The 15,451-nt window shown below is 40.3% G+C and overlaps 1 protein-coding gene across 4 annotated transcripts in view; it reads left to right on the top strand.

Moving 5' to 3' along the window:
- MYH11 (myosin heavy chain 11) overlaps positions 1-15,451 on the top strand; it is a 54,789-nt gene that overhangs the window by 12,967 nt on the left and 26,371 nt on the right. For 3 of the 4 annotated variants that reach the window (XM_009091910.4, XM_018915992.2, XM_018915991.3), the window contains exons 4-6: positions 5,024-5,051; positions 11,757-11,859; positions 13,465-13,485. In XM_009091910.4, coding sequence (XP_009090158.1) covers positions 5,024-5,051; positions 11,757-11,859; positions 13,465-13,485 — 152 coding nt within the window. The remainder of the gene's footprint in view (positions 1-5,023; positions 5,052-11,756; positions 11,860-13,464; positions 13,486-15,451) is intronic. The other variant, XM_009091911.4, reaches the window with a different exon arrangement.

Here is a 15,451-nt window from a genome sequence, read left to right as displayed (position 1 = left end):
TTATCAATTCACTTCTTTTGGGGCTCAGAATGATTTCCTGGCTCTATGAGCTTTCGGGGAGTTACTCCTCTTTATTCACGTGCCCCCACTGCAATTCTTCCTGGAACCAGAGAGGAGGGGGAGAGCAAGTAGAAAGGAACAAGGAGGGAGTAGGTGATCAGCTGAACCTTTAAGAGGATGCTCTTTCACCGCTTCCCACCCCAACCACGCACAGCTGGCACAGCAGCCGGCAGTGGAACCACCAGAGCTCCCAGCACAAGCCCAGGACACCCACGTTTTACTTGCACATGTCATCTTGGAGTCTCTCCATCTCTGAAGAGGGCCCCAGTTGCTTTTAAAGCTGTGCTTTTGTTTGTAAAAACCTACTCGAGTTTTGTGCATGAAACTAAACCAACCCTCAAAATAACTCTGGTTATTCAGCCAAAATTCTCTTCACGTTGGGGTGGTGAAAGTGGGCGTCAGCACGGTTCTGAGCGAGCCCGCTGCACATATAGGCACAGAGAGCTTCAGGGGGTTGTGAGCATGTTTCCTAATGGACTATAAACAAAAGCTCTTACCCATAAACATGGATCAGAGCACTAAATGTTTTCCCTGTGAAAAGTCAGTACTGCTCCTTATCTGGAAACTTGCATAGTTTCTGCTTGCCAAAGTAAAATATGTCATAGATTCATGAGACTGGGGAATTATATTCTGGTATTTCATGACCAGGGCCACTTGGCCCAGAGCAATCAGCTTGGTCAGATGTCTCAGGGATTCTTTATCTCTTGGTGAACCAAGCCTCTGTGGCTGCAGATCCCTGGTCCTACTGCAGGTTCATCAGCTGGGAATCACAGCCCTCTGCATTCTCACCCTCCCCTGTGTTGGCACAAACATCCAGCAGAGAACATGAGCTGTGCACACTGCATTCCTCCTCTGCTTCAGAGACTTACTTGGTTAATGTATTCATTAGGGATGATGTTTAACTCCCATCAAAGCTCTTCTGATAAAAACACTTAGCCACAGCTATCAGCAATCAGATAATCAGACTTTCTTCCAAATATGCAGAAAAGCTGACATCTCACAGGACTCAGGAATTATCAAAGATGTTGGCTGGGCAAAGATAAAATTTCCACTTGTTTCAAGTGGTTCTGAGAACCTAAAACCCCTTTGCAAATCACAGTCATGCTGTCTCATGCTCAGCCAGGAGTGCTGGGTGTCTTGTGGAATCTGCTGATTACCATGTCACTAATGCAGTTTGATCAGTGCCCAGGCACAGCTGTGGATGCTCATTTCCAGCCAGAATGAGAATAAACTTGAATTTTCTTTAATCTCAAAGGCTGAGAATTCTACAAGAGCATTTGACTGTGTGTGTGTGCCCTGGAGTTACTGAACTGGGCCCTCCTGGCTGTGTTTACTGCCTTGCTATGGATGATTACTGCTACACTTGGAGACTGCAATCATAAAACATTTCCCCCTGCTGCTGCACCCTCTGCTCTCTCCTGTGTTTGGGATGAAGTAGCAACATACAGAGGGTTTGATCCCCATCCCAACTTTTGCACTGCCAGCAGGATTCTTCGTGCAGCCACGATGCAAAACTACTCCAGGTGAAAGCCATCCCTGGGTTTTGCTGTGCTGAAGTGGGTCCCCCCTCCTGAGGCACAGAGGGGTCTGTGAATGCTGGTCACAGCAGCCAGGAAGAGGCAGTGCTGGCTGACCCTTCCTGCAGCACTGCCAGCCTCCAGTGATGGTGAAGCTGACACTGCTCTGTAAGGAGGAGCAGTTCTGCTGCCTTCTGTCATCTTCCCTGCAGAAACAAAAAATAAGTGGTAGACAATACAAATGTGAAAAGTCGTGTTATGCAGAAGTAGTAACAAAGTTTTTGTGTAGGTGGTTAGGCTTTTATTAAGTTTTCTGGCAGTAAATCATCATGGAGAAGATGTATTACAGCTTTCTGCAGATTCAAGGAGATTATTTTCTGTGGAGCCACTTTTATGCAAGCTTGAGTTAAAAATGGAAAAACAAACAACCTGGTAGTTACTCGGAGGTATGGGAGGGAAACACAGTTCCCAAGGTCTTAGAAAAGGAGGCTGCTGTGAGAAGCCATCTGTTTACTGTGTCCTCAGCAGGACTGTACAGAATTGTCCCCTTTAGGCAGAGCACTTATTAATGTAAAGAAGCAGTAAGTAAGTGGGGGAACATGGTTTCAGTCTGTTTTTTTCCTTTTATGGTAAAGCTGCCAACTTGCTGCTTCATTGTGATAAACCATCTGATTTTGTTTGTGATTAAGCAAAGCTAACTGGTCTATCAAAAACAGAGGGGCAAGAAATCTTACAGGCAAACTGGAGGTGTTTGGTGAAAAAGTAAGCAGATTCCAGAGAGAAAAAAAACAACTCTGCTGCATGTTTAGGAAAGCTGGTGAGGTTTATAATGTAAGTGTAGGTCTCTATTAAAAATTGAGGAGAAAATGAAAAATAAATGTTTAAACATCTAATATAGACATATAGGAGGTGGATGATACTCTTCCAGGTAGGGTCAAATTTTCTTAAAAGGCATTAACCAAAAAGATATTAGAATCTAGAAGACCTATTCTGTTCCCTTTTAAGCCCCAGGAATTATATTTAAGGAGTTTTATTTATACAACTCTTTCTCTTCTGATAAATTTGACCACATAAAGTTGCAGACTCACAAAATAGGTCACAGTCCTTTCTATATAGAATGAAACATTCCAGAACAGAAGTAGGATGAATTGAATGGGAGAGCCTTTGAAAGTAAATGAGGCCAGTATCTGCAGCTCAGGCCATGACAGAATAGGACTGGACTTCCTGACACCTTTCATCCTTAGAGGTGCAGTTAGAACTGATGCAGGAGACAGAATAACATCTGGAATTCCCCCTCTGTGAGTGTGCATGGCACAGTTTGCCAGCACGAGGTTTCTCCTGATTAACCTATCCCTGAGGACATTTGGTGCAACTTCTGACCTTCCTCATCCTTCCTCTGCTCTTACCCATCCCCAGGCTGCCCCTGCACAGGCACTGACACAAACCCCTGTGGGGCCAGTCTGTGAGACACCTTTGGGAGCCTTCCCTTACTCAGGAGCAAAAGAAGGGCAGCAAAGAGTAGTGAGAAAATACTTGGCTTGGAGACCAGCTTTTTCTAATGTTCTCTGAGCTCAGAAATTCCACTGGCAACTCAGTATCAAGAGTCACTTTTATTTTCTTTATGGTATTTATGGGTTAGTGATGCAATATCAATATATGCCCATGGTTTCTATTTACACAACAATGTATTTTTAGCAAAAGTTCTTCCATGCTTTCACTTTTTTAACTTAAAAGAAAGCCTAGCTGATACCCTGCAGTGAAAAACAAACATGGCTCAAAGCTCCTCTCCTCCCAAATGTTTATGTGGAAGAGTCCTGCAGTGCTGATTGCTGACAAATACCTCCAATAAAAATGAGGAATGAGTCATTTTGTACCAATTTACCAAACAAAGCAGTTAAGTGGCACCATTTGTTGTGTGGTTATTAATAAAGCAGTTAATGTTATAGCTGTTGAGGAACTGGGAGTAAAACAGTTGTTTAATATCAATCCAAGCCATTGCAGAATCCTCTAGTGCTTTTCCTAGACTGGCTGTGGGCCAGACAGCAGTTACAACTTGAGAGCTTAATAAATTGGTTTAAATAGGTGTAAATTATGTCATGGTATTTATGACATACAGGGTCAGCAATAGGGGTGAGCAACCAGACAGGGGCAAGTGAACTCACACACTGAGCAAAAGGAGCTCATGTCTGAACCTCTGAGCAAAGCTTGGTGCTGGCTCTGCTTTGGATAAATAATGCCAAACCATACAGAAGCACTGGATTCTGCTCAATTATCTGCCTCAAGGCTCAGTTGTGTAAACCGAGCACACTTTTCAAAAATATATTTGACCTGGAATTATTTTCCTAAGTCAGAAGATTTTTTTACAGTCTGTAAAGTCAAACTGACAGTCTCAGTCAAAGAAGGGCAAACTTCAGGGCTGGGGCTGGTTGCTCAAGGCCTTGTTTAAGTCTGGTTCCAAGTAGTTCCAGGGCTGGAAATACCACACCTCTCTGGGAAACTTGCCCTGGTGTTTGACAAGTGAAGGAAACAGTTGTCCTTTAGAATGGGTCTCAGCAAACATGCTCATCATGCCTTTTGGCAGAAAAATCTGTGTAAAAGTTCTGAAGTTAAAGAGAAACTCTGACTCCAAATGAATAAGCAGGGAGGATTGTTCCAAGAACAGGTCATGGAGATGGGCTGCAATCCTCACCCTGTCTGCAGCTTTACAGAACTCTGGACACTGGTGTGCTGAAACCTCTCACATGCCTCACCTAGCAGAAATGGAAACTTTGCTCCTCCTGTTTATAAATCTTGATCCAAAATGTGTTTGATGGTCTGTTCATAGTAAAAAATCATGAAGAATACTTACATACTTGTTGGCATGATCTTGTATAATCTAAAGTGTCTTGTTTGGTCTTATTCTTTGGAAGATCTCCCAAAGAAATTACTTGGTAAAAGTTGTCTCTCGGTCTGAAATGAAATACAGGCTAAATTGTTCAGGTATTTGAACTGCTTTGCTTTCAAAAGTCAAAGCTTTGCATGACCAGCTTAAAGCATTTTAGTTGTTGATGCCATATCTGTCCAGACTGTTTCGAGTGGGCTGCTGGCCATAGTTCATAAGCATAGTAAAAATTTGAGTTTCAGGTTTGAAATTTTGTTATAATCTTCTTACAGAGAGCCTGATCTTTTTGCTGTCCTCATTACAGTTCATCTCTAACGGAATTTACAAAAAATATTTTTGACCTCTTAACCTTTTGTTCATTTTTTGTACAAAATATTTCCATTAGAGATGGTTATTTAAATTCAAGGGCAAATTAAATAAGAGGTGAACCCAGTACTTTTTACTAATCATGGTTGGCCAGATTTTAGAAAGTCTAGGCTGTTCAATATAAATCCTTATAAATATAAGTGCTTCTGTCAGGAAAGCCATTCTCCCTAATTAATGGATTCTTTTTCTTTATTCACAGATAGAGAAGACCAGTCTATCCTGTGCACGTAAGTAAACTCATCTGTTTTAGTTCATTTCAATGTCACAATGTCTTTATTCAAAATTGATTCAAATTCTGGTGGAATGGGCACATTCTCCTCACCTTCAGTAAGCTTGAACTCCAGTCCCAAACCTACTTCATTAGATAGACCTGTTCATAAGATAAAGAGCAGGTATCAGTATCACAGAAAATCTTTAATGCATAAAATTAATTCTTTAAAATGACTTTCTGACCTTAGAGATTTAACAGTTTACAGTGAACTACTGTGGAGTGTGATTATTGCTCCACAAAATCCCACTGGTTTGTCATCCCTGCCTGTTTTGAAAAATCACTCAAAATGTTGAACTGGACAAGGATCTCCTGCTTGATCCTCAGTTTTCATTTTTTCCATTCTTCTGTTGCTTATTAGTTGGTTTTATTTCCTTGAATATCATCAAGAATGCTTTTGACAAAATTTTGTCTTTGTTAAATTTGGCATTTTCCAGTTTTCCTGATAAAAGATAGGATTTGATTCTAGGTAAATGCTAATACATTGGCAGAGCTGGCATGTGTATCATTTACAGCAGGTTCATGCAAAGATGCTGTAATGTGGCAGGTTTAGGTTATCTGAGAAAATGTGGCTACTGACTGAAAATATCTTTACCCCAAAAAAAGCACTGCTGCTGATCACCAGCCATAACATTACTTTTGACTGCCTCTGCTGACTGGAAAAAAATTATCACCAAATAAAACTTTGGTATCCTGTGTCTGGTACCACAAGGGCTATCATAGCTCTAACCTCTGTTACAAGACTTCAATATTTGTAAGTATACCAATCAAAAATCTCCCCCAAAATGCATTGATACCAAAAGAAATCTAAAATTCCTGCAATTATAAAGTAAAAATTGACCATCATATTCTTCCCAGGATGAAACATGTCATGGTTATTAAGACTAATTTACAATATGCATTTCCTCCTTCTATTTTTATACTTTAGTTTATTTTTCCACTAGTAAATCTTCTTTTAATTTTGGAACATTGTTACTTTCAAGAAATGGACCTTCTTTTGCAAATCTATGCCTTTTTGTTAATGAAAATCCATTAAAGGATCCACTTCCTGCAGGTACCATTTATTGAAATTACCTGGCCATCTTGCTGGAAACCTGAAGTGTTTCACACCAGTAATACATAAAATAGAGAAAATTAAATGCTTTTCCATCCAGTAATATTTAAAATAGAGAGAATGAAATGCCTTTCCCATTTTGAAAACAGCACAGCAAGTGATTCCCCAAGATGTTTGGAATAATTACTGCATGTTGGATGTGCATCATAACCCCTAGCTTCAAACTGTCCTCACACATCTTCTAAAGCAAAAAGGCCAAGCTAAAGCCAATGTACACAGCTTTAACCACTACTGGTTTAACATCCTTGTTTGCCTTATTTGTGCAGAAGGAAGAAAGTTCTCTTGGCTTGCAGCTTGGCAGCTGTCAAGTGGAAGCAATTTGCAGTATTTTATAGAATTGTTAGAAATTATAAGAAATTATCTTCTGGCCTAAAATATGTAACAATAACTGAAGACTTCATGGCATGGATCAGCCAGGATTTTTTTCTTGAAATAGCTACAGGCTTGAACTTTCCAAGGCCTGGTACCTAAATTGTAAAAGAATAGCTGTAAGGATTCATATGGATCCCCTGAAATGCTCCTGGGACACAGGCAGGGGGGAGAATCTGAGAACTGAGCCTTATTCTGTGTTTCTGACTGTAAATATACCCATTCTCAGGACTTCACCCTCACCTCATTAAACCTACCCTCTGTGGTTAAGTACTGTTTGCATTCTTTTACAATCCCTACCATTTGTGTGATTAACCATGGTATGTTTAAAATCTCCATCTGTCTTCAATGCTCATGGGTTCCAGTGCTTCCTCAGAATTCCCTGTCTTTCCAGATTTCATTATTTTCTCTGCATTTCATTAATAACCCCACTTGTATTGCCTTTGGCCTCCTCTCCTCTGTGCACACACATCCTTTTGCTGTTAGCTCTTTCCCATGGGTAGCATCACTGAACATCCTCTGGTGTCATTCCCTGCCAGTAGCTCTCTGGCCCTATACAGTCAGCCTCAAAATCCCACATCTTATCATGCACATTTACAGCACAAAAAGCTTTATCCCATGCTGTGTTTGCTAATATATCTGTGGTTGCATGATTGTACCATAACACAACATGGCATAACATATATAATACATACACAATACATAATATTTCACTAAAGGTATGAAATATGAACTCTTACTCTTTTATGTGTCTGAAAATTAGGACAGGTAAGACATTTCCACCCTTGTGTCTTGGTCTCTACTGTTCTGAGCAGCCTTCACTGCTCTGCCTGGCTCCTGGGATTTCCTGAAATTCCTGCCTGTGCTTAGGCCTCCCCTCTGTGCTCTCTCCTGTTTGACCTCTGAGTTGGCCACAGAATAGTCTGTACTCACTCTAGTCCATATTGACCAGCACACAGATGTTGCTGAAGGAGAAGTCCCAAGAAATCTGTCCAGGTACTCAGAAACCTGAGCAAGCTCAGTGCATCAGAAATGAAGTGTGACTTGACCTAGGCCATGGCCAGTGACCAGACTTGTGGCTTTTCAAGCTTCTTCCAATGGTAGTAGAGGCACAAGCCCTCAAAGGAGACTTATGGCCTCTTGTTCGATTTCTGAAGACAGAAGAGGATTCTCCTGGAGTTTTCAAAATGTTTTTTACTAAAAATTAACCATGAGGGTTTCAACAATTTCCTCATAAACCTGTCTGATCTTAGGGTTATCATATTTTAGCCATTTTCTGGAAAGAGCAGGTAGAGTATTTTCTAGAAAGCAAGTGTGGCTTAGAGGACTGTGCACAAGTTTCAGTTTAAATAAAAGCTACCTTAAATGAATGAGAAAATCGGATCAAAGCTCTGAGTGTTTGGGGTATTATGAAGCCCATGGAAACAAGTGCTTGTGAAACACCTGTACCTATAATCAAGTACTTTTCCATTACCTTTCTGGTTTTTAAAACATGCATGCAGTTTGAGTCACTTCTATAAAAACAGGGAAGTAGCGGGGTCATAATTTGATATGGGAAGAGAGAAAACATTGAGTGGGGCAGTGCCCTGCCCTTTTCCCCTTCTTCCCCTCTCTCTCTCTGGACAAACCCTCCAGAGCCTCACCCAGCCATGGGACTCCAGCCCATTTCCTTCCCTGACACGCGTCAAGAAGCAAAATCACCCAGAACATCTCTAAACTGCAAAGCCCCATTAGTCAAGAGACTCCTCCACGAGAGAGCTGAACTCCTCTTTCCCAGCTCAGTAAATCTCCAAGGCTGGAGCTGGCAGTGGCTGCTGCTTGGCCCCTGTCCCACACAGATATCTGTGGAGCTCCAGCCCCAGGCAGAGCTGCTGACCCGCTCCGAGCCCTTGGGGAATTGTTTTGTAAGTAAACGCGTAGGATCCGTGGGCTGGCTTCTGAGACAAGGCTCCAGTGGGGTACAGCTGGTCTAGGACAAAGCTTTTCATGATGTTTGCACATCTCACACTGCAGGACAAAGGCTGCCAAGCCCTAATGTGATTTAGAGCACCTCGTTGAGTGCCCTGTGCACAGGGGCTTCCCACAGTGCCAGCACATTGGGATTAAGGGATGTGTGAACGGGCAATTCTCGTGGTTCATTGCTTACTGAACAAATGCTGAAAATAAACTCTGCTGTTGCTTTTCAGATGTTTCCAAAAGTGGAATTAAGCTAAGTCTCATATCATAATACTAACATGGAAAGCTTTCAAATTTTCAACAACTACAACAAAAGAAAATACACTTTTAAGACTAATTTTTCTCAGTTGTTCTCAAATGTAAAAGAGTCCTAGTTACACCACAGGCTCAACCCAACAGTGGGGCCAACCTGCTAGTGTCACCTTGTTCTTTTTTGAAACCTATTCTAGCTGGGATAATTTTCATTTAAGGTGAAGGTAATGGAGTCATGGAGGATTTTATAGTTCAAGAGGTACAAAACCTCTGTTATAGCTGAGCACTATATATGTGAGTTTATGGGCTGCAAATGCTGTGCTGAGGTCCTAAAACAATGACTGGCAAGCAATGAGGGAAGGATAAGTTGAAGTTATACCCCACGTTGTGAGAGTGGTATTTTAACAGAGCAAGCTGTTAGCCTAGTGGAGCCCTTTGGTCTGGGAGAGCCAAAGAGTTTCTTAGGAGGAAAACTTTCTTAGGAAGTAGCTGAAGTACTGCTGTTGGGCTGCTCAGAACTGTGCAACTTGCTTTTGATCTGCTTTTGCATTGGCCATCTGAGCTGGGTGCAAATAACTGCAGGAAAAAAGACCCATCTTTAAAAATGCAGTCACTGAGCGCAAGAGAGTAAGTAGATTTTAAAACAGCTGAGATTTCTCATACCGTCTCACAATGGAAGTCGTTTCTGTCCCCTCAGAAATGATAGTACTTCAAGGCAGATGCAAAGAAAAAAAACCTGTTGTGCATGACCAATTCTGTTGCAACTCAATAGCTCTAGGAAGAATTTCATCCACCTGTGAACTAAGATATTCACATGCTCTCCTCCTCCTGGGTCTCCCTGAGTAAACTTCTTGCTGTTTAGAGGCATTGACCTGACCTAGCCCTTCCTCCTCATTAGTACATTTACAAACACATGGCATTTCATCACTGAGGGGAAATCAGACATCATATGGCTGTGATGCATCCTTCAGAGTATCAGGGCTACCAATGTTAAATGGATACTTGTTTGTCAGACCTGTCTGTTGTCATGGACGTTTATGACTGATCTGATATGTTGAAAATCAGAGGTATTCATCAGCTAGAGACATTATTCTTCATTACTTATTGACCTTGGAGACTTTCTTCCTAATGAACCTAAAGCAGTTGAGGTTCTGTGTGTTTTCTATTTCATGTTGAAGAACTTTTTTATTATCTATTTCAAAAGAAAGTTAAAGCCTCAAAATCTGTCTGCAGAAAACAGAAAGCCCTCAGCCTGTGCAGAAGCAAAGAGTTAAGGAGCATTTCAGTTTGATGGGATAATTACAAGTAAAATGATGCCATATATGGTAATACTCACAGGGATTCAGGGAAAAGCCAAAAGATGGGCACTGTTGCCCTGGGAGAAAGGAAATGCAATGATGATGTGATGAACTACAAATAACCCTTAATAAAATGGAGTAGTTCAAAGCCCAGGGTTTGTTTTAAGAAAGTTGCTTTGGTTGTTTTTTTCCCAAAGAAACAAAGATGTAAGGTAGATTTATTTGAAAAGTTTGTATGCATAGATCTTCAAATTGGTGTGCTTGGTTTGGAATTGTTCCCAGGACACTTAATTTTTATCAATAAAACATAGAAATGTTTTAGCACTGAAGCCCAGACAGAGATGAATCCAATCTCTAAACTGTGCAAATTAACTCTGGTCTTTTGAAAAGGATTCTATTAATCTCACTTATTTGTGGTTCAAACACTAAAAGCCAGAAGAAACAGTTCTTATCATGTTGTACCTCAGGCAGGAATTGGTTCTGGTCTCCTAAGGTTTATATCAATGTCATTCTGTATTGAAAGTTCTGTCCAGCACTTCTCCATATTTTTATGTCCATTTATCACTGGTCCTTTGGTAGGGAAAATTAATTCCTGTATTTCCTAATTAGGAAAAGAAGCAGAACTTCAGTGGATTCAGCTAAACAGTTTCAGACTCACAAAAGCTGATAAATATCTCTGGGATTTTTGAATGCATTAGTTTTTTATTTTTCTAAAATCCATTTTATTATAGATCCAAAGAAAAAGAGGTCCAACTTAGATGGTTGCTCTCCTCACAGCACCAGCTCAGTTGAAAGACCTCATTTGTTACATCCACACCCACTTTGACTGCTAAGCAGGACAGTATAATAATATTTTTGTCCAAATAATCATCAGAGCCAGAGGTATCTGAAAGGCTTAAGATGATGCAATGTAACAATTAGAGAGGGAAATTGGCTGGAAATTTCTATTGAGAAAAGACTCTGTCAACCTGTACTTTGAAAACCTCTCTTTTACTTTAAGAGAGGGTTTAAGAGTTGTTAATAAACTTAACCTGGAAGTCTTCCAAGAGAGAAAAAGTTACCACTGCCTTCCTGCTTGGCAAGGGACACTGCATGGAGCAGAGCTGGGGTGCCAGTTCTGCTGGTCAGACAAATCCCCACCATGTCCTTATTACCCAGGGACACCTCAGGCAATTCCATTCCTGGTCCCACTGAATTCAAGGAGCATCTGAATACAAAAATTCAGATGAGGCAGGATCAAGTCAGAGACTTTAATGCCAGAGTTTCAGAAGAGAAAACCATTGTATTACTGCTGATGTTTTCTTTTACTGCTGTATCTCATCATAGTTAATGTTGTATTTTTTGATCTTAGAATATAAGCAGACTCCCTGCCAACTCCACTTCTCATAAGTGTTCAGATGCTGCCAAAGCAAGATGAACTGCTGTTCAAAAATGCATCATGTTTTAGAATTCCCTTAAATGGCCCAATGTGCACTCAAAATTCTACCAGGACAGAGACAGAACTCTGATAATGCATTCTTTGCAGGCTGAAGTCAGGTGCATTTGGGAGGTGCTGCTCTGGGGTAAATAAGAATTGAGCTGGGCAGTTTCCAGCCCTGTTTTTCTACACTATGTACATGGCAGAAGGACTCCAATGGTTACCTACCTTCTTTTGTGCTATTTTCTTTCCCCTCAGAGGTGAATCTGGTGCTGGCAAGACAGAGAACACCAAGAAGGTCATTCAGTACCTGGCTGTTGTTGCCTCATCACACAAGGGCAAGAAGGACACCAGTGTCACTGTAAGTGAGCTCCTCCATCCCCAGCTCTCCCCAGGCCTCTGAGGCTGTGCTGAGGTCACTCTGCAGCTCAGGCACTGGGACTTGTCAGACAGGGGCATATTAAGAGTACACAATTACAGCTCTGTGTTTATGGAAGAAAAAAATTTGTTTGACACCATCTTAGGCATCAAATCAGAATGTACTTAGGGAGAACAGAAATATTCATAGTTTTCCATAGGCATAGCACCTATTTATATCCCAGCATGAAGGCCTTGAAATCTGCAAGGGCTCGAGTCCTTGTTTTACCCTTGACCTCTGCCAACTGAGAAGTTTGGGAAAGCCTGTAACAAACACATTGTCCAACTGCATCACAAAAATGTATGCCAGCATTTAAACTTCCAAAGTTTTGATTGGATTTGTTATTAAGTTTTCTTACCAACTAGAAAAGAGTCCCAGTATAAAACTTGTTGTGTTTTTTTTTACTGCTCTGTCAGAGGTAACAATTTTGAAGGGCACAGTTTTGTGCTTTGTTCCTTCAAAATGTGTAATAGTCTTGCCTGAGGCTGAAGTTCATTTTCTTACTTTGAACCATATACCTGCCCAGTTCCTGGAGATCATTGCCATGGCTGAGGCTCTCAGCTGTCTTTGCTGTGCTCAGTGATCAACTCCAGGTCCTACATCATTTCCAGCCTTTAGATTGTAACTCAAAACTTCTGCAAAAAAATGAAGCAATTCACTTTTATCACAAAACAGGCTTAATTCAGGAAGACATTTCATTGTGTCTCAAATACAAGATTGGGTACAAGATAAATAATTAGTAGGGAAGTGGGAAATAATGTAAAATTCTCAGAGCTGCCCCTGTCCATGTGTCAGCAGAGCATGAGGTGTGCAGCCCTACCTCTTCCACCACAAATAACTGGGCTTTTATGTACAGTGGATTGTAACTGGGAGTAGGGGAGGGAGTAAATGTCCTTTTGAGTCGTATTTTCTAGAAATCTGTGATTTAATTTAGTGGAAACAGTCCAAGACTAATGTTTAATATTTAATGTTTATGCAAAAAAAGTAATTCCTTCCTATTGAGCCCCTGCTCAGTAGCTGGGGGAGATGAACTTGGGGTGCCAAGGCCATCCCTAACTGCAGACTGCTCTGGGGAATTATGTAAGTCTCAGGACCAAATTTTCCCTGAGACAGACCTGAAGGCAAATATCCATCAGAGAGGAGTTAAAAAAAATCTTATTTGTTCTATATCATGCTGACAAATAGTAATTCAATGATTGGGACTACTGACAATGCAATTTCAGTCATTAAAATATAATGAATAACAAAATGCACCAGATAAGATCTAGAGATTTATCATAAAAATATGTGTCCTGAGAGACTAATCTGGGACTGGATCCAAATCCCATCTCTTTGCTTCAGGATATTTCTTTTTTTCAGTTAATATGCTCTAAGTATGTTAATGATATTTGTCCCCTTGGTATGTCTGCAGTAGATTGCTCATATCTGTATTCCTGGTTTATTTGCATGGAAACTGTACTGGTTATTTTAATACAGGAAAAACAATAAAAATATCTGTCTAATGGAAATTATACTGACACTTGTTTTATGCCATGTTATTCAACACAGCAAGGTCCATCTTTTGCCTACGTGAGTAACTTAGACTGTTTGATGTGTGTTTAAGGCACTGAGTGTAGATCTGCATGCTATTGTTGCACCCCAAAAATTTAAGAGAGATTTTGTTGAAATATGTTGTATGATATGATAAAAAGCAACAATAGCACCAAATGCTCTCACAAATCAACCCTAACTGTGTCAGGCCCCATGGTAAAGAATGAGGTCTGACACAGGCAGGGTCATCTTTCAAATATCACTCTCTTCTATATCTCTGTGTGTGTTCAAATTGCCATAGTTTGAATTAAATTTCCCACAATCCTGGAAGAGCCACTCAGCCTGAAATTTAACAATGTGGTTTCTGAATGAAATACCCAAATGCTTTCTGTGCTTCAGGTTGAAGTTTTTAGGACTGTTGTGAAATAATTCCTAAACCTCACGGTGTTTGATTTGTTTGGCTGCATGCTTTCCATTTGTTATTGCTTGGAATTTTCCATTTCCATGTAACTGTTGAGAATTGTTCACCACCACAAGAGTTAGCATGTTCTTAGCTTGCTGCTGTGGCGTGTACCAGAGCAATTCCCACTGCAGCACCTGTCTGCAGGTGTGTTACAGGCCCTCCTTTCTGTGTACCATACACATAGCAATGCTTTGGGAATACAGGCAGGTTTGCTGGCACATTCTTGGTGTTCCTATGCCAGGCAAATAAGATTTATTTTCTTTCATGCAGTCTTTTTTGCCCCATTCTGACTGCCCCATTCTGCCTCTCAGAATTCAGCTGTGACAGTGTTGCCCCTTAGTTAATTTAGTACTTCCTTTGACAATTTCTCTGAAAATAAAAATTATTTCATAGTTGGCATGAACTGTGGAGTCTGGTGGTCTTACAGCTGCACAAAGTGCTGGCCATCTGGAGCCAAAGTTTTATCCCCAGCTCTATGGCATAGTTCAGTTCTCAGCAGAAGCAGGTGGTGTCTGTTTCTTTTTAACAGACAAGGTCCTGTTGAAGATGCCACCATCTGATTGCAGCAACACTCTTTGCTTCTACTGGAGTTTTTAAGTCTACAGAGTGTAACTGGACAGAGCTGCCCAGTACAGAGAATCTTCAGGGACTTTTAGGAATTCATTTCTTATTCTGGGATTCCTGTATGAACTTGTTAGGAACTCTTCCTTCCCTCTTCCTCCAGCTCTCGGCTAGTAATCTTTTTTATGATATTTTTGAGGTAGCTCTCACCACTGACACAGAAGTTACAAGGCATTTAGAAGTGACATTTAAAAAAAAGTTATCAGATTTGTACACTAATTGGGAAGAGCTTTCATTTTCCAAATTATTTCCTAGATTGAAATGAAATATTGCCTAATTTCTACTTAAAGTTATTTAAATTATATCTTATTATCTATCAAGGACTTTTTCCTTTTCAGGGTGAGTTATCTGAAATAATGCATATTACTACAGAGTAATACTCAAAGAATAGTGTGGCAAAGTAAATCTGAATGTAAATGATTTCATAGGACAGAGTTGAATGAAAAGTTCTGAAAAGCTGTAGACATATGCAAAGAATTTTTTCAACTTCATTGGTTTGCTTAGAAATAGGATTAGGTAAATATATAGAACTAAATGCATGCTTGTTTCATTGCATGATTTGTTTCCTTAGCAATTACTAACCCCAATTAACAATGTAATATGAAGATTGTGTGTTTGCATGAGAATTCATTATCCTAGTTTGAAATAAATCAATGCAATTCCATATTTAACCTTCATGGCCTTGCATGGATCATTATTAATAGACCTGATAAAATCTGCTTTGTAGCTTTGTGCTGCATTACATTAAAATTATTCTCAGCAAGTTATTCTAATTACATTGTCATTTGCTAGCAAAGGGTCTCAATAAACTAACTTGGAAAAGACATGCTAGAGGTTCTTTTAAGAATACCCCTCTAAAATATTACATTAAACTGGAAAAAATAATTGACACTGAATGACCCTTTTTTTAAGGAAGGCCAG

The sequence above is a fragment of the Serinus canaria genome, chromosome 14 (genome assembly GCF_022539315.1).
Source record: "Serinus canaria isolate serCan28SL12 chromosome 14, serCan2020, whole genome shotgun sequence".
Classification (NCBI taxonomy): Eukaryota; Metazoa; Chordata; class Aves; order Passeriformes; family Fringillidae; genus Serinus; species Serinus canaria.
This window is presented reverse-complemented; position numbering and strand designations above follow the sequence as displayed.